The 25446-nt window shown below is 37.2% G+C and overlaps 1 protein-coding gene across 6 annotated transcripts in view; it reads right to left on the bottom strand.

The window, feature by feature from the left end:
* PRPF39 (pre-mRNA processing factor 39) overlaps positions 1–25446 on the bottom strand; it is a 37179-nt gene that overhangs the window by 6317 nt on the left and 5416 nt on the right. The window contains exons 2-10 of one of the 6 annotated variants that reach the window (XM_023624593.2): positions 12810–13156; positions 12253–12378; positions 12002–12070; positions 11736–11898; positions 11489–11607; positions 6534–6701; positions 1505–1670; positions 964–1071; positions 62–226 (exon numbers count right to left, since the gene is read on the bottom strand). In XM_023624593.2, the coding sequence (XP_023480361.1) occupies positions 62–226; positions 964–1071; positions 1505–1670; positions 6534–6701; positions 11489–11607; positions 11736–11822 (813 nt within the window). In that variant the 5' untranslated portion in view covers positions 11823–11898; positions 12002–12070; positions 12253–12378; positions 12810–13156. Of the gene's footprint in view, positions 1–61; positions 227–963; positions 1072–1504; positions 1671–6533; positions 6702–11488; positions 11608–11735; positions 12379–12809; positions 13157–25446 lie in introns of those variants that run through there. The other 5 variants (XM_005603455.4, XM_070274948.1, XM_023624570.2 and 2 more) reach the window with 5 other exon arrangements.

The raw sequence follows: 25446 nt of genomic DNA, 5'->3' as shown, positions 1-25446 counted from the left end.
GGTTAGTCACTAGATCAATGTTTATAATATATTCAAGTTTCAGAGCCTCTAATTTTCTTACCTTAATCCAAAACTCCTCATAGAGGGCACATGATATGACGCATCTTTCAAAGAGAACCACAACTCGTTCATGAGTCCCATTTTCAATTTCAAATTCTAAGTATTCCTTCCAGTTTTTCAGTTGTGCCTTTTCCAATGGTTTCACATGAAAATAAGGTCTTTTAATCTGTAATAAAAGTGTGACATAGCAATGAAAGTAAACCAATACCAACACCAAAATACACGACTACAGTAACAATACAAATTATTAATATAATTAAAGATAATAAACCAAAATTTTAATCACTGTATTTCATGATAAAAACCTTTTCAAATTAAAATAGCTTAAATTCCTTAGACTTTACAAATTGAAGAAATAAAATTTATTTTCCACTCAGTCATTTTAACAGAACTACACAATTTTTTTATGTTCAGGAAATTTTATCTTTGTTGAGTATTTTAAAATTGAACAATGAGGACCTGCCCAGCGGCACAGTGGTTAAGTTCACGTGCTCAGCTTGGGTGGCCTGGGTTCAGAGGTTCAGATCTCGGGCATGGACCTATGCACCACTTGTCAGCCATGCTGTGGTGGAAGACTGGCACAGATGTTAGCTCAGGGCTAATCTTCCTCAAGCAAAAAAGATAGGAAGATTGGAAACAGCTCAGGGCAAGTTGTCTTCAGCAAAAAAAAGAGGTTCAGATTAAACATTTTGCAATTCACTTAAGTCTAAAATTCAGTAAGATTCTAAAATTGATAATGGAAAATTAATCATGGTAGCAATATGTGGGACGTACATCCTAAGTTATTACTTAAATAAGCAAAAATAAAGAAAAAGTAACAGTACAGACATTACTCAAAACTGAAAGAAAAATACATTATTCCTATCTTTATTTTGAAGCCTAATACAAAACAAAAACACTTACACCTTCTTCAAATGTCCACCTTTTACTAACTTCATGCTCATTATAATTAAACATTTCTTGATGGATTTCAATGATTCTATGTCTCATGTTTTCTATTTCAGTAATTAGCTTAGAAAGAAAAACAAAAAAAATTACACAAGTTATATACTACAATTCTAAATATCACTGCTTACAATTTATTATCCCCACATATTTTAGTCTTAGAATAGCGGTGGATTTTAAATTGTTAGCAATTATGTGCAGAGTACAATTAACAATACTAAAATTTATAACAGAATTTCCTAATAAACCACTTTCTCATGTTTTAATAGGGCTAGTAGATGACAACCTAGGCAAACTATTCCTTGTAAGCTATTTCCAGGTGGGTCATAGTAATACAGATTCTCTACCTTAAATCTATATTTAAACCATCCGGGCTAAAGAATTCCCACTTCCCTTCATTAGAAGTTAAGTTTACGCAAGCTGCACGTTGAGCCACGCTGCAGAAAGGGGTGGCAGCCTAGTCTCTCATGCACTGAAGGCTTTCAGTGAGTCCGGTCACCTTTGCGGGATCAGTTATGTCTTCGAGTCCCGACGGCAGGTCATCCCCAGGGGGACCATCATCTGCACTATGTCCGTTTACAGAAGCTAACTCCCTTCGCAGCTGAATAAACTGTTCACCAGTCAGAAGATCTCTAGGCAAGTTATTCTGTACATGTTCTTTAAATCTAAAGGAAGACAATAGAAATACATGCTCTATATATGTACCATAATTTTAAATCCCAGGTTAGATTCCTACTACACCGTACTCTCAAAAAACCTCTGATTTACGGAGAAACCAAAACATCACACCCTTTCTCCTTCCTTTCTGTAGTAAAAACCTGCCACTTGATAAAGAGTCTACAGATACCTTCATTGCCTTCCTGCCTCTGCAATGGAATGGCAAAGGCAAGGACAGACATAAATTCAAATCCTAGTTTTGTCCATTATTATTTATTTCATTTAAGGAAACTTTTTCCCTTCTCTAAATTTTGGTTTTCTCATCTGTAAAATGAGACAACCAACTTGCAAAGTTACTGTAAAATTAAATACAGTAATCTGTATTTAAATTATAAATGATTGACAGATGTCTGCAGTTCCTTCCCCACCTCCCAGTTACTCTTGAATCCATGTGTCTGTGCCAAACACTCCAATGAAACTGCCCTAATCAAATCACCAAGTTCTTCTTCTGTGCAAAATTAAATGGACACTTGTTTCATACTACAGCCCCTATCCTAATGATGTCTTCAGTACTTAAAGCTGTTGACTACGCCTTCCTTTTAGAACCTTCTTCCTTTCTTGGCTCTGAGTTACCTCCTTCTTGATTTTCCTCCAAGTCTCTGATTCCTTGATCTCCTCTGAGGTTTCCTCTTTCTACATGCCCCTAAATCCTAAATGCTAGTATTCCCAAGGATTCCACTCTGCATTTTGCTCTCATCAATTTTTATATACTTTCTGGCCAACCTTATTAATACAATTGCTTGAAATAATCATATTATGATGACTCTCAAAACTATAACTCAAGCCCAAACCTTTCTCCTAAATTCCAGATAGTATATCCAGTTGCCAACAGTCAGCACAAATATAGATTCATTTTAAGCAAAGAGCATTTTGAAAAAATGTCATTTCATTTTATACATATACACTAATTTATATATATATATACAAATTTTAATCAAAATTTAATCAAAAAGTTGAGCTAAAATATCTACACTATCTCAATTTGGAACCTTTTATACAACATATCTTCAATTATATGTCATCTTCATCCACAAATCAACACCCTCAGCATTTCTAATCTTGACTAATGGCACTGTCAACCACTAAGTTTCCCCATCTCTTCGACCCAGCTTATCACTCACATTCCACTGGATACTGGGTCCTATTGCTTCTTCCTTCTACATACATCTTCATGCCCTCCTCATGCTTCACCTGGATAAACATAAACTTCTCTCCCATACTCTAGTCTCCTAACTCCCATCCCCAACCCAATACTGCCATCAAACAGCAAACTCAATGGGGTCAGCCCCATGGCCAAGTGGTTTAAGTTCACGTGCTCTGCAGCCCAGGGTTTTGCCGGTTTGAATACTGGGCGCAGACATGGCACCACTCATCAAGCCATGCTCAGGTGGCGTCCCACATGCCACAACTCCACAACTAAAAATACACAACTATGTACTAGGGGGCTTTGGGAGAAAAAGGAAAAATACAATCTTTAAAAAAGAAAAAAGCCTACATGAAAAACAAAATAGTAAACATGATCATATCCCCCTCTTGCCAAAATCACTTCATACGTTTACCATGCATTCAGGCTAAAATCCAATCCCTTAGATAAAGTCTTTCATTTTCTGACCCAGCCTTTGACCCAGACCTACCTCTTCAATCTAATTATTAGACATAGTTGTACATGTACCATATGCCCCAACCTTATGGACTTTTCCCCAAGTTTCTTATAATTTATTTAAGCTATTGCCACCTGGATTTTATGGATTTTAAGACTCTCACAAATGTGTGTAAATAACACTGGAAACAAATTTAAATTTTGCAAAATTAATGGATACAGAGGCTACCTTGACCCATTTCATCACTGGGAGGGAAAAAATAGACATTGACTTATCAAAAAAAAATTAAAATGAGGAAGTAATTCTCAAATCTGCAGTATAAAAATGAACAGATTCAATAGTCAGATGAATATTAAAGCTCAAAATTGTCAAGATACACACAAGAAACTTGAAACATGGTAAAACTGAAAAATGACAGCATAAATTTAAAATAATTGCTACATTATATAAAAACGTCTTTCAAATGGTGATTAACCATGCATAATACTAAGTAATTTTTCATCAGCTTTTTCTACTATAAAGCTAATTTTTTCAATAAAGAATGGCTGAGGGTTAAGTTCAGCGTGCTCTGCTGTGGCCGCCAGGTTCAGTTCCTGGCCATGGACCTACACCAGTTGGCGGCCATGCTGTGGCAGCAACCCACATCCAAAATAGGGGAAGACCAGCAACAGATATTAGCTCAGAGTCAATCCTCCTCAGCAAAAGAAACAAAGAAAGAATGGCTGAGGATCTGATATATATTGAGCCCTATTTCTATGTATTAAAGGATAAAAAAGAGTTAATAAGCCTCAAACCGATAGACATGTAGAGGATACAGGAGACATATATTGAAAGTAGTGTTATTAATGCTAAGGTAAATGTAAATAAATGTAGGTAGAGTGCTGGCAAAAATGACAGAACAGATACTTTATTTAGGTGAACTGGACATTAAGCTGTATGGTCTTGAAGAATACGAGTTCATCAGACAGATGGGAAGTGGACAATGTATTACAGTCATAAACGAATAAAACAACACTGCCCTTTGGAAATCTGTCAGAACTTAGGTGTCTGGAACTGAGGAACTCCCAGGGACTGGGCCTGAGAAGCTGGATCACATCATGAAGTCCTCATGCTAAGGAGGATTTTAAATCAGGCATTTTCTCAGAGATCATGTTCAGTGTATATCCAATATACAAACCTACACAATAGAAACATTTCTATTACAGCACTTAGAAAAGAATATTTTTTTTAACACATGCTTCCTCCTCTGCACTTCTGAGCAACTTGAGGGCCAAGACCATTCACACATAGCTTCTTTGGCCCTTAATTCCTACAACTTAAAGAGCATATCATCTGGTCCATAGCAAGTGCTAATAACTTTAAGTAGGGAGGGCGGATTAGACAACAGAAAACATTTCAGTGGTTCTCAAAGCAGTTAGTCATATGAATTAGTTTATTTATATAAACTACAAGCTTTATTTACACAAACACTATTTGTGAGTTTGTTATACACTGATAAGGAAAGTGGTTCTCAAAATACTAAGTGAAAAAGAGTAGATTATAGAGCACTATGTGTAATGCAATCCACTAATTTCTATTATAAGCATATATGCAAATTTAAAAGGCTGGTGGGATATTCATTAAAAACAAAAAACACTTGGAGTACACTGTACCAAGAACTCTGGGACCACACTGTCTAGGTTCCAGTCAGTTTCCTAGTGTTTCCAAACTCTGTGACCTCATGCAAGTATTTAATCTTTCTGTGCCACTACTCCCATAAAATGAGGCTAATAATAGTACCTCTACCTCACTGGCTTCTTGGGAGGATTAAATAGTTATGAGGCTGTCGGAACAGTGTCTGGCATATGGTAATGCTACCTAAGTGTTAGCCATATTATTTCTCTTAGCAACAGTAAAGTTCTTACAATCAAAGATTTTACCTATACTTCAGATCCTAGAAGAAGTGGTTTATGAAAAGGCACCCTCTGTCCCATGAGGCTTTTTAAAAACCCTTGTAATCATTCATTCAACAAATATTCACCAAGTATTTCCATATGCCACACCTTGTGTCAATAATGTCTTTCAGCAAGCGTCTCCCTGGATACCTGCCCACCTCCTCTATGCTGTAAAAACAGGGACCATATGTTCAGATCTGCATGCTTCCTACTTCTAACCTGGGTCTGCATAAGTCCCTCTGTCTTTAGCAAACTGATTCCAGCACTATTCAGATGTTTCCTAAAGTCTTCTACTTTTAAGTAAAGAAAAACTTAGAAAATCACTTACTTAAAAAATACCTGTTTACAAGCTCTAACACAAAACTACTTATAAAAATTATAACCAAAAAAAGAAAACATGGCAGTTAAAAAAAAAGCATGGGGCCGGCTCCATGGCCGAGTGGTTAAGTTTGCACACTCCACTGCGGCGGCCCAGGGTTCGGATCCTGGGCGTGGACATGGTACCGCTCGTCAGGCCACGTTGAGGGGGCGTCCCACATCCCACAACTAGAAGGACCTGCAACTAAGATAGACAACTGTGTATGGGGGAGTTTGGGGAGATAAAGCAGGAAAAAAAAAAAAAAGGCAAATATTTATCAACATAGTCCTCATACTTCCTTGTTCACAAACTTTCTGAGTCCATATCAGTGGGATACTTTGAATACATCAGAAAACAGAACACTGAAATCATGGTACACAGAATTAGTTGTTTTAACAGTACTGATTAAAATGAAATGATACTGATCATACCAAAATCATAGTGGAAAACTGAAATGATTTTTGATTGTTTGAATACAGACAGGACTTACTACATAAAACACATCCTTTGCTGCTTTGGATATAAGGTGTTATATAAATCACACTTAGTAATTCATTAAATTTTAAATAAGCATCTATTATGTGTCAAGTACTGTGTTAATTTAGTATGACAAAGAATAATTAGACTTCAATTCTATTTTCTCACTCCTTCACTACTATGGAATACTTCAGACAAAAAAGACAGGATTCCTGTTGTTTCCTAGAAAATGGGTAGGGGAGAAACTTCTGCCTAAAAGGAGTAAAATTCCTAAACATTACATAAGATATATGGAAAAATGTCAGAATTAAAAAGTGTAATAATTGTGATTACTGAGCAAGAAAATTTATTTCTCTATGCATCTAGTAGAATCTTACACGAATACTAAGAATTAATTACCTGAGTAATTAAAGATATTTTAATGATGATTTTTCCACCTACCGCTGAAAATGATGACTATAAAGCTGTGTTGGAATTCCAAGAATACGATCATATATTGCTGTAACTTCTCTCAGGTTTCCCTGTTCATTTTCCCAATTTATATACATTTCCCACAGTCTGTCAGATCGGAAATCTGTTCCTGCAGCCAGAACAGCATGCTCAAAAGTTCTGAAAAGTTAAATGAGTCTTAAGTTATCTTTGCAAGATAAAATCACTTTTAAAATATCATTTCTAAATTTTAGAAGATAATGCTAAATTTGAAATTATATTCAACTACTTCACATACAAGCAGAGATTAAAAGGCAGAAGGAATAATAGAAAAGTATACAAAAGCTGCTTTAAAAAAGAGTGAGAAAATATAAAGGGAACAGATAAATGTACTTTTATGTAACTTTACCTTATATAAAATTACAATGCAAAACCTACACATTGCAAACACATAGTAGACACTTAAATATTTGTTAAACTTGAAATGTTTGTTGAATAGATTCATTTAGGGCAGCAGAGAAAAAGACAAATTTTATGTCAATCCAAGGAATAGTTTTCCAGGAAAAATAACTCTCCAACCAGAGATCCAGCTGCCTGGTAAAGTAATAAGAGGTATACGTACATTCTGAAACTCACAGAATTCTCTGATTCTAAAATTCCCACAACTACAGTTTACTACGAAAACGTGTATTTTAAAATACCCAGTTCATTTCAAGAGATTTCTGTAAGCAATTTAAACACTGGATTTGATATCCTCATAGGGTAAAACTTTTAGGTATGTAATTTCAAAATAAGTATCTTAGAATCAAGAGAGATTTTTAAGTGTAAAACTATAATACCTAAATTAACCTACAACTTTTAACACAATCCCAATCAAAGCTCTAACAAATTTTGGGTGGAACAGGAAAAACAAATTCTAACATTCATCTGGCATACAGAAACGCAAAATATTTTTGCAAAAGGACAATGCAGCAGGCATTCTGCTGAAAGATATCAAAATAAACTAGGAAGCTTCAGTAATTAAAAGTATGGCACGCAGACCAGCGCCAGTGGCCTAGTGGTTAAGTGCAGCATGTTCCGCTTCAGCAGACCGGGTTTAGTTCTCGGGTACAGACCTACACCACTCATCTGTCAGTGGCCATGCTGTGGTGGCAGCTCACATACAAAAGAGGAAGACTGGCAAGAGATGTTAGCTCGGGGCAAATCTTCCTCAGCAAAAAGAAAAAGTATGGTACTGCTCTACCAACAGAAAAATGAATCAAAACAACAGTTCCCAAGGGGCTGCCCTGTGGCCAAGTGGTTAAGTTTGCGTGCTCTGCTTCGGATCCTGGGTGCAGACCTAGCACGCCTCATCAAGCCATGCTGAGGAAGCGTCCCACATAGCACAGCCAGAAGGACCTATATCTAGAATATACAACTATGTACTGGGGGGCTTTGGGGAGAAAAAGAAGAAGAAGGAAAAAAAAAAGAAGATTGGCAACAGATGTTAGCTCAGGTGACAATCTTTAAAAAAGAGAACGGTTCCCAAGAAAACCAAAGATCAATGTATATGTGAGAATTAGTATATGAGAAAGAAGGTGTTTTAAATCAACAAAGAATAGCCAGCCTATTCAATTAATGGACAGAAACAAAAGGTTAATCTCCATCTCACAAAAGATACAAATTAAATGCCAGATGAATGAATCACCAAAATAACTATTAAAAAAAATCAGAAGAACACAGAAGATGTATATATTCTTGGCAAGACAGGCACAAAACTCAGAAACCAATAAAAGATTGAAAATTGAACCACATTAAGGAAAAGAAAGCTCTACACGACAAAATGACACCCTGAACAAAGTTAAAAGATGTGCCCAAACTGGAGGAAATGCTTAATATGTAAAGGATTAAGAGTGTGCGTACATGTACATACGCACATGTGTGTGTGTGTGTGTGAGGCTTTCAAGAGAGTAAAATACACGTCACCATCCCTGCAGAATCCCAAAGTGACTCGGGAAATCAATGCACCCGACAATAAGAAAAGTGGGGGGACAAGGGAGAGGAAGGATGGTAAGAAGCTGATGCACTAAAGAAAGAATGTTTATAAGAAGGTCTGCTTAATAAATGGGAAGAGAACTTAAACCTCCTTTCCTGCCCAGATACGGGATTTCAGATGCTAGGTTTATATTCCCTCGACAGATCAGATGATCCCTCTCTGAAGAAACTGCCTGGCACAGGAATAAGATATTAGGAGACCAGTACTGAGAGGGTCCCCCAAGAAAAACCTGGGTAGCTACCTGATCACCCTGCTGTGAAGCCCTCCAGGCCAACTAACAATGCCCCTACACAAAGCACACGGGGCTTCCATTCAGTTTATTAATCTCTAACCTTTAAGATAGGCAGAAACCCAGAGATGAGACATGTCAGAGATGAAAATAAGTAAACCCAAAAAATATAGAGGAAATAGTGCTGGGAGCAGAGGAAAACTTCAGCTATCCTTAATACCCTCAAGAAATAATAAAAAGATACATAGCAAGAAGAGGAGGCTATAAGAAAGGGAATATTTGAAGAACAAGAAAGATTCTTGGATATTAAAAATCTGATGGCAGAGGGGGCCGACCCAGTAGCACTGCGGTTAAGTTTGCACGTTCCACTTCGGCAGCCCAGGGTTCACTGGTTTGGATCCCAGAGGGGACATGGCATCGCTTGGCAAGCCATGCTGTGGTAGGCGTGCCACATACAAAGTAGCGGAAGATGGGCATGGATGTTAGCTCAGGGCCAGTCTTACTCAGCAAAAAGAGGAGGATTGGAGGCAGCTGTTAGCTCAGGGCTAATCTTCCTCAAAAAATAAATAAATAAATAAATAAAAATAAAAATCTGACGGCAGATACTAAAAATTCAATACAAGGGTCCAGGAAACACCTCAAAAAGTTGAATAAAGTCTAAGAAATGAAAAAGAGGGAGGAGATAAGAAAATTAAATGATTAAAACAGGAGGTCCAATATTCAACTATTACAAATAATAGACAAAATCAAGGGAAAGAAATTACCAAAATAAGAATATACACAGGAATAATATTTCTAAGAATAGAAGGACATGAGCATCCCAAATTGAAAAGGCCCACTAAGTAGACAAAATGAATTAGAAAAAGAAAACTCACACCAAAGCATGTCATTATAAAATTACATTTACAACAAAGATAAAGAGAACATTTTATAAGCTTCCATGAGGAAAAAACAAGTCATATAAAGAGAATCCAGAAGAAGCGTAAACACTAGAAGCTGTAAGAGAACAAAGAGATGCCTTCAAAACCATAAGGAAAAATTATCTTGAACTCAAAATTCTATACCCCACCAGACCATCCATTGGGTGTTCCAGACATACAAGTAGTAACAGTTTTTTCATCCCAAGCATCCCTTATCAGGAATCATAGGATGCATTCCTCTAAAAGGTAGGCATGAACCAAGAAAGAGTAGGATCTAATAAACTCTAACAAACAGAACTTGAAAACCAGGAAAGAGGTAAAGACATCTCCTAGAATCATGGAGATGAGGAAATCCCAAAACAACTGCTGTACAGCAGGAAAAAAATAGAGCAACCCATCCACATTATGGCAGACAGGGTTCCAGGAGGTATATTTCAAGAAGGGGAAAAGATGGAATTCACAGATTTCAAGACTATAATTCTCTTCTACAATTTTCAGATTAAGGAGAATAACATTAGCTATATACATTTTTTAAGCTTCAAAAATGACTTACATAGCATTTGTACATTGTGGAAAATACAAGAGTGAAAGCAGCTGTTGGAAGGCGTGTAAAATTTTAGATGTTCAAAGAAAACTAGGCAAATGGGAAAAAGGGAGGAGAAGAGGAAAGGGGTACTAACTCCAGGACAAACAAAAGGCTATGAAAGCTGTCCTGTAGCCATACTGGAAAGGCAAGGAATGGGGAGACAAGGTGCAAGTGAACTGGAATTCTCATCTACCGCAAGAGAAACACGTCTTCAGCTAATAGAGAGAGGAACACAGCAGCAGAGAGCTACTATTAGAAACATGCTGGAAAATACCAGAAGAAACAGCTAAAAATTTGCCGTGGGGGTGGGGGTGGGGGTGGACACTGCTTTTTGTTACAAGCAATTTAACACTGACTTTTTACACTATCTGCACTTACTTTGATAAAAATAAAAACCAAAGATACATTTAAAAAAACTCCTATAATCATTAAGAAAAAGGCAATAAAGAAGAATGAGCCAATGATATGAACAGGCAATGTAAAAATGGCTTATATAAGCACATGGAAAGATGGTAAACCAGGATGAGCAATCCAGAGAGACGCAAACTAAAATAATGAGATACCGCTGGAAGTAAAAAAGGAATGTGGCAGGGGCTTCTCTAGTACACTGTTTGTGGGAGTTTAAAGTTGATACCACTTTTGAAGGATAAAACTTATCTGTGTACGCCCTATGCACTTTGACAGAAGTTCCGATTCTAGCATGCTCTACATGAATACCAACTTGTACAGAGATGCTCACTGCAGCAGTGATTATTTCCTATAAATAAGGATTTGGTCAAATAAAACACAGCACCCTGATACTATAAAATACTTCTGCAATGGTTAAATAAATATGGTAGGGAGAGACTCCAAAACACTGCTAAATAAAAAAATGAAAAATCGAAGGAAAATATGTATAATATACACACACAATCGTACAGATGTGTATCTGAAAGAACACACACCAAGCTATTAACCATGAGGGGAGTGGGACTGGGGACATAAGGGAAGAGGATGTAGAATGGAGGAAGATTTTATTATCTGCATTTTTTATCACCATGCATAAGTTTATTACATGTATCATTTTTCTACATAGTGAAAAAGAAATATATAAAAGCTAACCCTCCAGTTTAGCATGCATGAAGTTCTATTATTAACATCAGACTACCTGACTTATTGATATCTTTATAATCAGGTTAATATCAATGTTTCACATACCCTCTTATTGTACTGTTTGTCTCAGGATCACCAGGGTCCAACGTTTCTTTTAAGAAGTTTATATAATGTATCCAAAGGTCAACACTAAGAGGTATTGCCTGAAGCCCCCGCCGATACACCTAAGAAGAAAACAACAAACTGTACTTCAAATATTTAATTATTTCTTAACAGAGAGGCAACACTGTGTTATCCGGTGAACCTTAGAAATACTAATTACTGGAATTTTGTTTAAATAATCTACCATTACCATTTGGGTGGAGGTTGGATAGAACATGGCAATGTTCTGATCCCCACGTGCAGAGTCTTGATCTTCAAAGCGCAGCAGTCCCTGCATTCTGACCGGGTTGTGTGGGCAGGCTTTGGGTTACAGACCATAGGGCACAGACCCATTAGAGCATCAATGACAGCGTCTGACCAAAAATGCAATAAGACGTAGCAAATGTGACTAGCAAACCAACTATATTGTTTGGAAAATGAGAAATAAATGTAAGTGAGAGAAAAGCCCTGCCCTACTTGTTAAGCTGCAGTGTAATACAGAGGCTTGCACTGCAAAGCTTGACAAACTGTAGAGGTTTAACGCACCTGCCAACAAAGAGAGAAAATATTAGCTACAAATGCCACAAGAGTGACAAATGCAAATAAAATACCCTGTAAAATTGTTTGACCATAAATCGTAGGTACTGCCAGCCAAAAAAACTCTTCATTTTGCTATTATTTGGCTTACAGTACCTAACAGAGATAACTTTATTCAGTGATGTACGCACCTCATCTGATTGTTTAATGTTGTCATGTCGCTTTTCAAGGTCTGCATACTTTTTCCAGTAACCATAGCAATACGGATAGTGTATGAAAAATTTGTCAAATGCTTTCCTGGCAGCCATCAAGTGATTCTGATGAAAATAAAACACGGTGTTTTAACATCTTGAAAGTTTTTGTCACAAAAATATTTATTATTCCTTTCAAATGTATTAAATCAAATAAATGAAAAGCTTAAAAAAACCACACGTGCACTAGGCCTTTTTTCTGCAAATGCAATCTTATCCTTTGAAACAGAAAGAACTAATTCCGGCAAATAGCAAAGTAACTTTCTATTTCAGTAATTTTACACAAACCAATTATTACAAACACAAGACTTTGACTCTACTATTACTGTATAAATGCTATAAACGTTATTTTTTAAGCTGAAAAATGTATATATCTGTTATTCAACTCAATATAAAAATTATAAAAAAGACGCAACTTTAACTACAAAACAATAAAGCCTAGACTCATATTACTCAATTAATCTGTCCCCACTAACCCCATTTAAATAGTTACTAACCTCCTGTTCTACATACTGAAGCAAATATACCCAGCCTGTAAAATCCTGAGGATTATTTTCTACAGTTTTCCAAAATTTTTCATATTCTGGAGGGAAATTTGCTTCCGTTTCTGTCACTGGAAGGTCCACAGCATTTGCTATTTCATTTTCTTCTGTGGTTGCGTTCACATTAGGAGATCCATCAGGTGACTGTTCCATTTCCGTAACATTCATAATCTCAGGACCGAAATCAGCAGCCTGTTCTACCACTACCTCTGAACTGCTGCCTGTGCTGCCATTACGCGAACTTCTGTACTCATCCATGGGAGAACTTTGCATAGCTGTTGATTCTGTCTTCAGTTAATGATCTGTGGAAACACAAATAAAGAGAAACATCTTCCAAATGTTTATTTGACAACACTAGCACCACCTTTTAAAAGTCCTAGTTAGCTATTAAAGGAATGCATTAATTTGATTCTTGATCTCTCCTGTAAGTCATAATTAGCAGGTTAATTAGTTTCTATATTATAAATGAAATTCTCTAACTTACAAATTTTCTAAAAATCTGCCATTTTACTGTTGGGTATTTGAGTAAAAACTAAGTAATTATGGATTTACTTCCTTCATCCATAAAACAAGTGAGTATTCTGCCTGCTCCCAGAGGAAAGACCATATCTAGAATTCAATGCCCCCGGCTAGTAAAGAACATAAAATTCAGTGTCTGAACACTACCTTACTAACAATCCTGGAAAACAGCAGTATCTTTAGTACTGTTCTGGGAGCTAAAGGTAAAACAAACAAAACAATTTCTGGTCTTAGACATAAATGTTTCAGAGGGAAGCTGATGACTTAGCTCAGAAAACAGTTTTAGAAAAGGGAAGGCTATACTATCGATATGTATGTATATATCCATAATAAATTTTAAAGCCCAGGAGCTAGGCTTAGTATAAAAGATACAAATTAAGGTTTTAAAAAATTAAAGAGCTAGTTTTAAAGTAAATGTTATTAAAAACTTATTTATGAAAGTTTTACCATCTGGACAGTAACTGCATAAAATCTTTCCAATTAAGTCATCTCACTGTTAAGGCCATAAAATAAGGGATTATTCTTTTATCCTACAAAGTAGTACCACAGGATATTTTCATAGTTGGCTTCATCTCTTCCACTAACAGTTTAAATGGAAAGTGCATCATTAAAGGGCACGTCTTTTTTTTAAGTGAAGTATTATACTGAAAACTAAATAGACCATAAAATTGATCAACTCTTAACATACACTCAGAATGCACATCTACTTAATACAGTACAATGTAATTAAAAAGATGATTAAGACTTTGAAGACAGTAATCAAAGAAAGAAATGCAAGTGACCAACAAACATGAAAGAATCATATCTTTACTAAAAAGATGTTAATTAGGGGCCGGCTCCGTGGCCGAGTGGTTAAGTTCGCGTGCTCCGCTGTGGCGGCCCAGGGTTCGGATCCTGGGCGCGGACATGGCACCGCTCATCAGGCCACGTTGAGGCGGCGTCCCATATCCCACAACTAGAAGGACCTTCAACTAAGATATACAACTGTGTACAGCGGGGGTTTGGGGAGATAAAGCAGAAAAAATATATATATATAAAAAAAGATGTTAATTAAAACATTAAGATATCAAATGGCAACAAGTAAAAACATATCTTTCTGGAGGACAATCAGGCAAAATATACCAAATGGTAATTGTGCATATTTCATGTTATGGAAATAATCAGATAAAAACATTTATTTGTTTAAGAGCATTCACTGCAACACTGTATTACAGTGAAAAGAGAGGGGAGTATTAAGAAGAGGACTTCCTTAGTAATTAGCACATTTATATAATGGAATGATAATTAAAAAAGAAATACCTGTATCTGTGTTGATACAGAAAGATGTCCATTATATATATATATATACACACATATATATATACTCATATACATGCAGCATATACATACAGCACACAAATCTGTAAGGATTTACACCAAATAAAATACAATAAAAATTGGTTGGTATTAACAGTCATTCTCCCTACATAACTGGGATGATGCATTCTTTTGGTTTATCTGCAATCATTTAACTGAAGTGAAGATAAAAGGGAGGCTGGTTTTTTATTTTGTTTTTGTTGTTTGTTTGTTGAGGAAGATTCACCCTGAGCTAACATCTGTGCCAATCTTCCTCCATTTTTTATGTGGGTCACTGCCTCAGCATGGCTGACAAGTGGTGTAGGTCTGCGCCTGGGATCTGAACCCACGAATGTGGGCCACCGAAACAGAGCACACCAAACTTAACCACTATGCCATGGGGCCAGCCCCCATTTTCTTTTTTTAAGAAAAGTCAGCTACAGCATGCTAATGGTTGGCTAGTTATTTTTTTTCAATTTCAGGCCTACTTTAAAAATCTGGGTTTCACTATGGTCTATACAGAAATTCTCAAAACTAGCTCCACACAAAATGTAATAACTTATTTATAGGTTCACCTAGTAACTTATTTACAACAAACAGACTCCTTGGCCCCAACTCCAATGACTCTGAGGTCCAGACTTGGGCCCAGAAAGTTGTACTTCTACCAAGTTCTCTAAATAATTCAGAGGAACAGAAACTTATTCATGGGTAAATTCTTAACAGAATTGTTGGATCAAAGAATACATATATATTAAATTTGGGAAGATATTGACAATTTAGCTCTAGAAAAGTTGCACTAGCCATTTGGCAAGACACTTTTAGTTACCTATTCAAAATCCCCTCTTCACCACCTTCCTAATGAAACACTAATTTTATTCGGCACGGCAATACACCTAACCCCATGTAAGAGATCATGACACTGAAAAGGACATTCGCTGCAGAGTTCTGGGAAAGATTTTGCTTTTCTGATAAAAAATGACATTCACCAGTAATGTACAGGGGCCGGCCTGGTGGCAGAGTGGTTAGGTTCACACACTCCACTTCAGCGGCTCAGGGTTCACCAGTTTGGATCCTGGGTGCAGACCTAGCACTACTCATCAAGCTACGCTGTGGTGGTACTCCCACAAAAAATAGAGGAAGACTGACACAGACATTAGCTCAATGACAATCTTCCTCAAGCAAAAAGAGGACTGGCAACAGATATTAGCTCAGGGCCAAGCTTCCTCCAAAAAAACCAAATAATAGTAATGTACACTCTACCATTTTCTTCTTGCCTTGAATGTGAACTTATCTGAAACAACTTACGTCCATGAAGCAGTCACTAGGGAATTGGCTAGGAAAATTAAGAAATGCCAGTCCTGACATCATCAAGCTGCTAATAACAAAATGCCAGCTTCATACTGTGTGAGAAAATAAATCCCTGTTTTACTATCAATAGTCAGGTTTAGTATTACTTGCAGACAAATGCATTACTAACTAATTAACCCACTAATAGTGCATGAGAATGTCCATTCCCCCCCTCCCCCTGTCAGCACCATGTATCATAAAATACGTAATTAATTTTTGCTCATTTGATTAACAAAAACAAAAGAGTAGTACCCCATTTTGATTTGTATTTCTTTAACTATGAGGAGGTTGAATTTCTATTTCTTCCTTTCCCTTAAATGCTTTTTCATATTCTTTGTCCATATTTTCTATTACATTACTAATTTTTATTCTTACTAGTTTGTACAAACTCTTTGAAAACTAAAAAAATCAGATTTTTTTTTTTTATTGCTTTTTCTCTCCAAATCCCCCCCCGTACATGGTTGTATATTTTAGGTGCAGGTCCTTCTAGTTGTGGCATGTGGGATGCCACCTCAGCATGGCCTGAGGAGTGGTACCATGGCCGCACCCAGGATCCGAACCAGCGAAACCCTGGGCCACCGAAGCAGAGCGTGCAAACTTAACCACTCGGCTACAGAGCCAGCCCCAAGAAATCAGATCTTTATGATATACCTTGTAAAACATTTTTGTGAGTTTGCCTTCTTACTAGTTTTAGATTTGTGTGTGTGTATAGAGGGTGTCTTTTAAATTGTCATGTAAACACGAAGTCTAGATTTTAAAACATGTCCATTATTTCAAAATGTAGTATGAAACAAATTTTTCCCCAACAAAGGATAAATTTTAAAATGTTTAAATCATTTAATAAAAATCATTTTAAGTCATTTAAAATCAAGAGACCTTTTGGGGCTAAACGCCACTAGAATTATCCATAACCAGGTAAATCTAGAGATTTAGTCAAAGATTAGAGAAATCACCTGAAAATTACAGCAATGTAGGAAAGCTGCATAAAATATAGAACTTGGCCTTTCAAAAACTATACATTTTGGAATAATAGGATAAGAATGATAAATTATTCCAGAATAAGGAACAGCCCATTTGACTTGACAGAAGAATAACCCTTCTGGACAGCAGACAAGATGGTGGAAATTAGGCTGGGTTCAAAGACAAGGAAGAGACAGACTGCCTAGAATGGAGAGGGTTTGTATCAGGGAAGCGGAAGGGTAAGAAGCAGAGTAAGCAGGGTAGAGCCAGAGGGATGTGAGAAAAAACGACAGAAGAAAATCTACAGAGGGATTTGAGAAGAAATAATATAAGCAGCAAATCTAGTTGGTACATAATAAAGGAGAATCCAAAGTATTAAACTACCAGAAAAAATAAGTTCCCTTCTACGTGAATGACTGATGAATATCATAAACTTTTCCAGGTGTAAATCATTTGTGGTCCTAGGAAAAGGCAAAGAAGCTTCTCAATTTATTTCGCTTTTTCCCTCTCCTTTAAAGAAAAGACACATTTGAAGATTAATTTTCCATATGCAAATTCGTCCTTGGTTTGTGTCTTTTTATTTCAAAGCACACTGTCAAAAAAACAAAAAAGACTGTTGGCTGACACATTCTGAGTCATTTACTACCTGCCCTGTTCTAATTGCATACTTTAGTGGGACACAAGGGTTTCTTCTGGAATCAGCAAATTTACCACACCCCTGCATCTTCAGAGACTATCAATTACTCCACACCCTGCAATTACAGAGTTGTAAAAGGAATTAAGAACATCAGCCTTACCCTTAGGGAGATCATTTTTCTGATTACTTCAAAAATCACAGGGCCAAAAGAAGAATACACCAAAGTTACTTTTTAGTAACTTATTCCAATATATTCTTCATTAACATGGCAATTACTCACACCAGTTTATTCTTAACCACGAGTAACTTCCAACTAGCAACATAAAACGACAAAGGGGTAAAAAAAATAACTATCAAAAGGAAGAAGATAACAGTGTGGTATTGGCATAAAGACAAACAGACCAGTGGAATAAAACAGAGCCTAGCAATTAACTTTCACGTATATGGTTAAATATGATCTTCAGCAAGAGTGCCAAGATCACTCAACAGGGAAAGGACAGACTCTTTTACAAATGGTGCTGAGAAAACTGGATGTTCACAGGCAAAGAATCAAGCTGGATCCTTATCTTACCCCATACACAAAAATTAACTCAAAATGGATTAAAAATCTAAATGTACAACCTAAAACTATAAAACTCCTATAAGAAAACATAGGGGAAAAGCTTCATGATACTGGACTTGGCAATGATTTCTTGGATATGACACCAAAAGCACAGGCAACAAAAAGCAAAAAAGACAAATGGAGCTACATCAAACTTTAAAACTTTTGTGCAGCAATGGACACAATCAACAGAGTGACAAGGCAACCTATAGAATAGGAGGAAATATCTGCAAATCATATATCTATGATTAGGGGTTAATATCCAGAATATATAAAGAACTCCTACAACTCAATAACAATTTGAAAAAGGGCAAAAGACTTAAATAGACATTTCTCCAAAGAAGATATACAAATGGCTAACAAGCATATGAAAAGATGCTCAGCAAGCATCAGAAGAAATGCATATCAATCAGAGAAATGCATATCAAAATCACAATGAGATGGTACCTCACACCCATCAGGAAGGTTACTATCAAAAAAATAGAAAATAAGTTCTGGGGAGGATAAGGAGAAAGTGGAACCCTTGTGCACTGTTAGTGGGATTGTAAAATGATACAACTATAGAAAACAGTATGGAGGTTCCTCATAATATTAAAAATAGAACTACCATATGATCCAGCAATCCCACTTCTGAGTATATATCCAAAATAACTGAAAGCAAGCTCTCAAGGAGCTATTTGCACACCCATGTTCATAGTGGCACTACCCACAACAGCCAAGAGGAGGAAGCAACCCACATATCCACCCACAGATGAATAAACGAAATGTGGTATACACATACAACAAAATATTATTCAGCCTTTAAAATGATGGAAATCCTGTCATATGCTACATGGAGGAACCTTGAGAACATTATGCTAAGTGAAATAAGCCAGTCACAAAAAGGCAAATACTGTATGACTCTACTTACATGTGTATCATAAAGTAGTCAAAGTCATAAAACAGAAAGTAAACTGGTGGTTACCAGGGACCGGAGCGGGGCGGGGGAAGGTGAGCTGTTGTTTAATGGGTATAGTTTCAGATTTGCAAGATGAAAAAGTTCTGGAGATGTGTTTCATAACCATGTGACTGTACTTAACACTACTGAACTATACACTTAAAAATGGTTCAGAAAGTAAATTTTACGTTCTATGGTTTTTACCACAATAAAAAAAAAGACAGCTAAATTATAAGTAAATTAGGAAACAAAGTACAAAAGACTAGGAATTAGAATTTCCACATCTTTCTTTCATCATAAGAAGATAAAGTAGGGGCCGGCCCCGTGGCAGAGTGGTTAAGTTCATGTGCTCCACTGTGGCAGCACAGGGTTTCGCCTGTTCCAATCCTGGGTATGGACATGGCATCACTCATCAAGCCACGGCAAGGCGGCATCCCACATGCCACAACTAGGACTCACAACTAAAAGTACACAACTATGTACCAGGAGGCTTTGGGGAGAAAAAGGAAAAAAAAATTAATAAAATATATTTTTTTAAAAAAGAAGATAAAGTATAGTATGGTAAATATCAGAAAGAACAAGGAGGCGGGGAAAAGTGAGTCCTACTTCTCTCCCTGAATAGAATGTGATCTTAGGTCAGCCTTACTTTTCTCACTTCTAAATGGGACTAATAATACTTGCATCACCTGCTTCATATAGCTGTTAAGAAGGTAACAGTTGAGAACACAAGATGAGATTAAAGCATGTGAAGGTCTTAAAAACTATAAACTCACATAAATCAAAGTATCGCTGCAAACAATGAATTCCTTAGAAAGTGTTATCCAAGATTAACTTAAGATGTTATACTTTAAAATATCTAAGGAAAATAAAAGTGAACTCCAGAATGCACTTAAAATTTTTCTGCAGAAGTTTTAAGAGGAGGAAAAAGCTGTTGACTTTGACTTCAAAACTGTTAGTCAACACAGAGTTTATCTGGAGATATACCTTATTTCTTGATTTTTCAAGTTGAGACACTTTTTGCTGTCTTTCTATTAGAGAAGACTAGGATTTAGCTCTTATACCAAAGGTACTTACACAACTTTCCTTTCACATGCTCCCAACGTGGTTCTCTCAGTTTGGGGTTAAATCATATTCAGGTTTACATTAGTATGGCTATGCAAATATTTTTTCAAGTTATCTGGTATACTACAATTACATTTCCTTGCTTCTACTTCTTTGAATCTTTCCTCCTTTTCATTTGCTTGGTTATCTTTGAAAATCGACCCCACACCCTTGAAGAGCTCTTATAAAAGTCCTTCAAAAACAACTGGCACTCATACCTACCAATTCCACATTCCCTTTTGGAGACACCCTTTCTGAAACCATCTAACCTTCTGCAGCAATTCAGACTGGTTTGTCTTGTCCAGGTTTGTGTGTTCATTTTGATCCAAGGAATTTCGCTTAACTCCTGGGTTGAATCTCATTTATAACAGCCAAAATCTTTTTCTTTCTTGATTTACTCCCTCTTTTAAAGATTTTATTTTTTCCTTTTTCTCCCCAAGGCCCCCCAGTACATAGCTGTATATTCTTCATGGTGGGTCCTTCTAGTTGTGGCATGTGGGACGCTGCCCCAGCGTGGCCCGACGAGCAGTGCCATGTCCGCGCCCAGGATTCGAACCAACAAAACACTGGGCTGCCTGCAGCGGAGTGTGCGAACTTAACCACTTGGCCACGGGGCCAGCCCTGATTTACTCCCTCTTTAAGAGAATCATCTCTCTAACTTTCTGAAAAAGGGTATGTGGGGTGAAAAAATTAAAACCTTCCAATTCTAAAATCCTCATAATTGAATGACAGATTGAGTATTACAAATTTCTAGAATGAAAGTAATTTTTTTCTTAGAGTTTTGAAGGAAGCTATTCATTGTTTCCTAGCATCTGGTGTTGCTGTTGAGAAAACGTGATGCCATTTTTATTCCTCATCCTCTGTGCGTGACCCTGTTTTTCCTCCACAGCTTTTGTTTAATCTCTTTATCCCAGGTGTTCTGAAATTCCATAATGATATGCTTTCAGGTGAGTCTTCTCCATTCATTCTGCAAGGCATTCATTCAGAAGACTTATTTTATTCTAGACATTTTTGTCATTTGATTCTTATGTTTTCTATTTATTATTTATTGGATAATTCTCTCCCCTTGGCTTTCCCTCTTCTCTCTTTTGTGGAACTCATGCTATTCATGCGTTGGACCTCCTGGAGTGGTCCTCAGCTTTTATTTTTTCCCATCCCTTTGACTCGTTCTATTCTGAGATAGCCTTTTTACTGGATTTTTAAATTATGCATCAAATTTTTAGTTTCCATTGTCTATTCTCTGACTAATCCATTTTATAGTCTGCTATTCCTATTTCACTGGTACAATATCTCCTGTTATCTCTCTATTATTTACTTTAAATTTTCTTCTGTTCTCAGCATATCTGTCTCTTCTGAGTATCTTTTGACTGTTTTGATCTCTCAAATACAGTGATCTTCAAACTCATGTTCAAGAAGTGTTAGGCATTACAAACAAACGAGAAAGTAGTTAAGGCTTGGCAACTGGTGGGCCTCAGTGCAGGAGTACATTCTGTTGAGGAGAACCCACTAAATGTCAGTGCTTTACATCGTTTCCCTTGGGTTAAGTTTTCCCAAAGAAGAATGTTTCAACTTAAAAAACTTTAAGCAAGGGGCCAGCCCAGTGACATAATGGTTAAGTTTGCGTGCTCCGCTCTGGCGGCCCAGGGTTCACAGATTTGGATCCCAGGCACAGACCTACACACACTTATCAAGCCCTGCTGTGGCAGGCATCCCACATATAAAATAGAGGAAGATGGACATGGATCAGGGATAATCTTCCTCACCAAAAAAGAAAAAAACTCTAAGCAAGGCAACAAGCATTCTGGGAGCAAAGAAGACAAACAGGGCTGATGATCTCGCTATTCAATATGCAAGCTTTCATTTCAAGACCCTTCACCTCAGCCCCACTCCCATCAGCTGTGCCAAAACTTCTCTGGTTCCATCTTATTCAAATAGTATCCAGTTTTTCGCTGGCTATACTAGATGGTAAAGGAAGAGCTAGGGTCTAAACTACTCCAGACTTTCAACCAATCCCCTTATTTTTAGGTCTCCTCAGCACTCTCATCTTCAGAGGCACAAGGTACCTGAAATCTCTTAGCCTTTCCGGGGTTTTGTGGGAAGATCCATCTTGCTTCTTATTAACTTCCCTCTCTGCAAATGCAAAGCTGAAGCAGAAGGAAAACCTACGTTAATCAGTTAAAACCAATCCATCTGCCTTCTTTCAAAACACTGTTAATTCTCATCTGTTGATACCACTTCTTCTGTTCTTTGTCCTTTTGGGTTTATACTATTTATTTCTTTTTTACCTTATCTTATTATTATTTTTTAAATTTATTTTACTGTAATTAGGTATCCAAATTACTCTATGCTGAATCCTTTCCATTTAATATTTTTAAAAATCTCTAACCAATATCATTTTCTTGTGTAATAACACTCATTCAATAGCTATTTAGCGAGCAGCTTGCGTGTGTCAGACACGACTGTTCCAAGCACTGGAAATTCAGCCATGAACAAACGAAAAGCCCGGCTCACGAGGAGGTGACATTGTAGTAGAGGATATAGCTTTTTTTGAAAGTAAGTTTACAATATTTACGTAGTACCAAGCGCTAAGACCAGAACAAAACAGGGGATGAGGTAGGAAGAAGGCCAGTCATGCAGAAATCTGGAGGAAGAAAATTCCAGGCAGCAGATCCAGCAAGTCCTGAGATAAGTGTTGTTTGGCTTGTTCACAGAACAACAGATCAGCAGGAAGGGCAGTATGGCTGGATTTACTTATGTATCCCTCAGTTTGGCTTGAGTTCTTTCTAAGATTTGGCTTTACACATATATCATAGTAAACCTCCTCACATAAATGCCCGTTTTTAAAAAGCTATTTCCGGGGGCCAGCTCCATGGCCGAGTGGTTAAGTTCACACACTCGGCTTCGGAGGCCCAAGGTTTCGCAGGTTTGAATCCTGGGCATGGACATGGCACTGCTCATCAGGCCACACTGAGGCAGCGTCTGACACAGTACAACTAGAAGGACTCACAACTAAAAATACACAACTATGTACCAGGGGGCTTTGGCAGAAAAAGGAAAAAACAATCTTAAAAAGCTATTTCCTTGGGGTTATACTATACTCTCAAAATTTAATATACCAGCATGTAGCACAAATCTTAAAATTAAGCACAGCTTTGACCTGCTGACAACCCCTCTAGAATTCTATCTTAGAGAAATAATGATGAATCTACAGGCAAACTATGAGAAGTATTAGATTAACAAAGTTGCTGGATTAAAGAGAAATATATAAAAATAAGTGACAATTCTACAGTTAGAAATAATTCTTTTTAAAGGACATTTGAAAGAATTAATCATGAACAAGGGTATTCAGTACAGCATTTTTCCTAAGAAAATAACTTTGTTGGTACACTAGAGTCCAGCCAACATCCTTCAATGAAAATACTAATTTCTCACAATCACCTAGTTGCCACAACCAATGGTCATTCAGTCTGCATCCTAGCAGGTCTCTATTAATCCTCCGTTTCCTTCCTGATATTCTCTGTATCTTCAAGAAGTAATCTTTTATGATATCAATCTCCCAATGCCCTCGCCTCATTTCTAATCCTCCTCCATTTTGCTTTCTCTCTCTATTACAGCACTCCTGTAGCAGGTGAAATAGACAATCATTATTTGCCCTCCTCCTCCCCTCCGTCAGAATGGATGAAGTATCTCTGCTCCTGTCAAAGGTCAAACCCAGAACTCATGACTTGGATCACTTCTCCCATTCATCTTCACAAGAATGTTGCTTCTTATCTCCACACTCCCCTCCTTACCAGTTTCTCTCAGTGTATTAGGTTACTTTCATTAGCATTCAAACACGTCAATATCGCTCATCTTTTATATAACAATTTATAACATCCATACTACAATTTAGCCTAACTGAAAAACGACCAAAAGGGGCCAGACCCAGGGGCCTAGTGCTTAAGTTCGGTGTGCTCTGCTTCAGTAGCCCAGGATCTGTTCCCAGGCATGGAACTACACCACTCCTTTACCAGTGGCCATGCTGTGGCAGCAGCTCACACATAAAAAGAGGAAGATTGGCAGTGGCTGTTAGCTCAGGGCAAATCTTCCTCAGCAAAAAACAAACAAACAAACAAAACACAAAGGATAATCATGAGCTAGGTTAAGGATGTGTATTTTGTTCTAAAGACAATGGGATGCCAATGAAGTTGCCTAAGGTTCTTATCTCTACTTCTGTATTCACTTCGGATTCTTACTCATTACTGCTCCGAAATTCACCAAGGTCACAATCTCCTTGTTTATAAATCCAACTGGACACTTTCTAATTCGTCTTTCTGATCTACTCTTCACAGCATCCAACAGTAATGATGACTTCCTACTTGAAAGGCTCTCTTTTCCTGCCTTTTCTGACATATTCTAGTCACCTAATTGTCCTCCTACCTTGGAGTGCTCCCTTACCATACTGATGGATCTTTCTTCTTCTCACAATCCAATAAAAATTATTAGCACCCAAGATTTTGTCCTCAGATCTCTCCTTTTCCCAAGCAACCCTCTCCTTGGGCTGAAATGTCCTCCTCTCTAATATACTTTCTTCACTTGGCTTCCAGGTGACACTATCTCCTGGTGTTACTCCTACCTCACTATCACTCTTCCCGAGTGACAGTCTCCTGAGACACATGAGATACTCCTTTTCTACTTGGTCTTTAACGTTAATAATGCCCCATGACTCAGTCCTTGGTCATCTTCCCTTCTCTATCTCCATTAATTCCCAATCTCACATGGTTTTACATGCTAATTATATACTGACTCCGAAATTTCCATCTCCAGCCCAGACCTCTTTTCCAAACTCCAGATTCATATATCCAACAGTTACTTAACATCATCTACAGATTAAGTAATCACTTCAAATTACAAGACATCCCTAAGTGAACTCCTGATCTCTCTTCTAAAACCTGCTCTATCCACAGCCTTCTGCATCTCCCCTGATAGAAGCACCCTCCTCCTTCCAGTAGTTTAGCTCAAAAATCTTAGAGTCATTCTTGACTCTTTTCCTTCTCTCACACCCAAGCAATTTGCTACGGAATCTTTCAAATATATTCAGAATCGCACTTCTTACCATCCTCATTCAAGCCACTCATCTCTCATCTACAGCTATTATGGTCTTCTGTAATCCTCT

Source organism: Equus caballus, chromosome 1, assembly GCF_041296265.1.
Source record: "Equus caballus isolate H_3958 breed thoroughbred chromosome 1, TB-T2T, whole genome shotgun sequence".
NCBI lineage: Eukaryota > Metazoa > Chordata > Mammalia > Perissodactyla > Equidae > Equus > Equus caballus.
The sequence above is the reverse complement of the archived record's forward strand: the minus strand, read 5'-3'. Positions and strand labels throughout refer to the sequence as shown.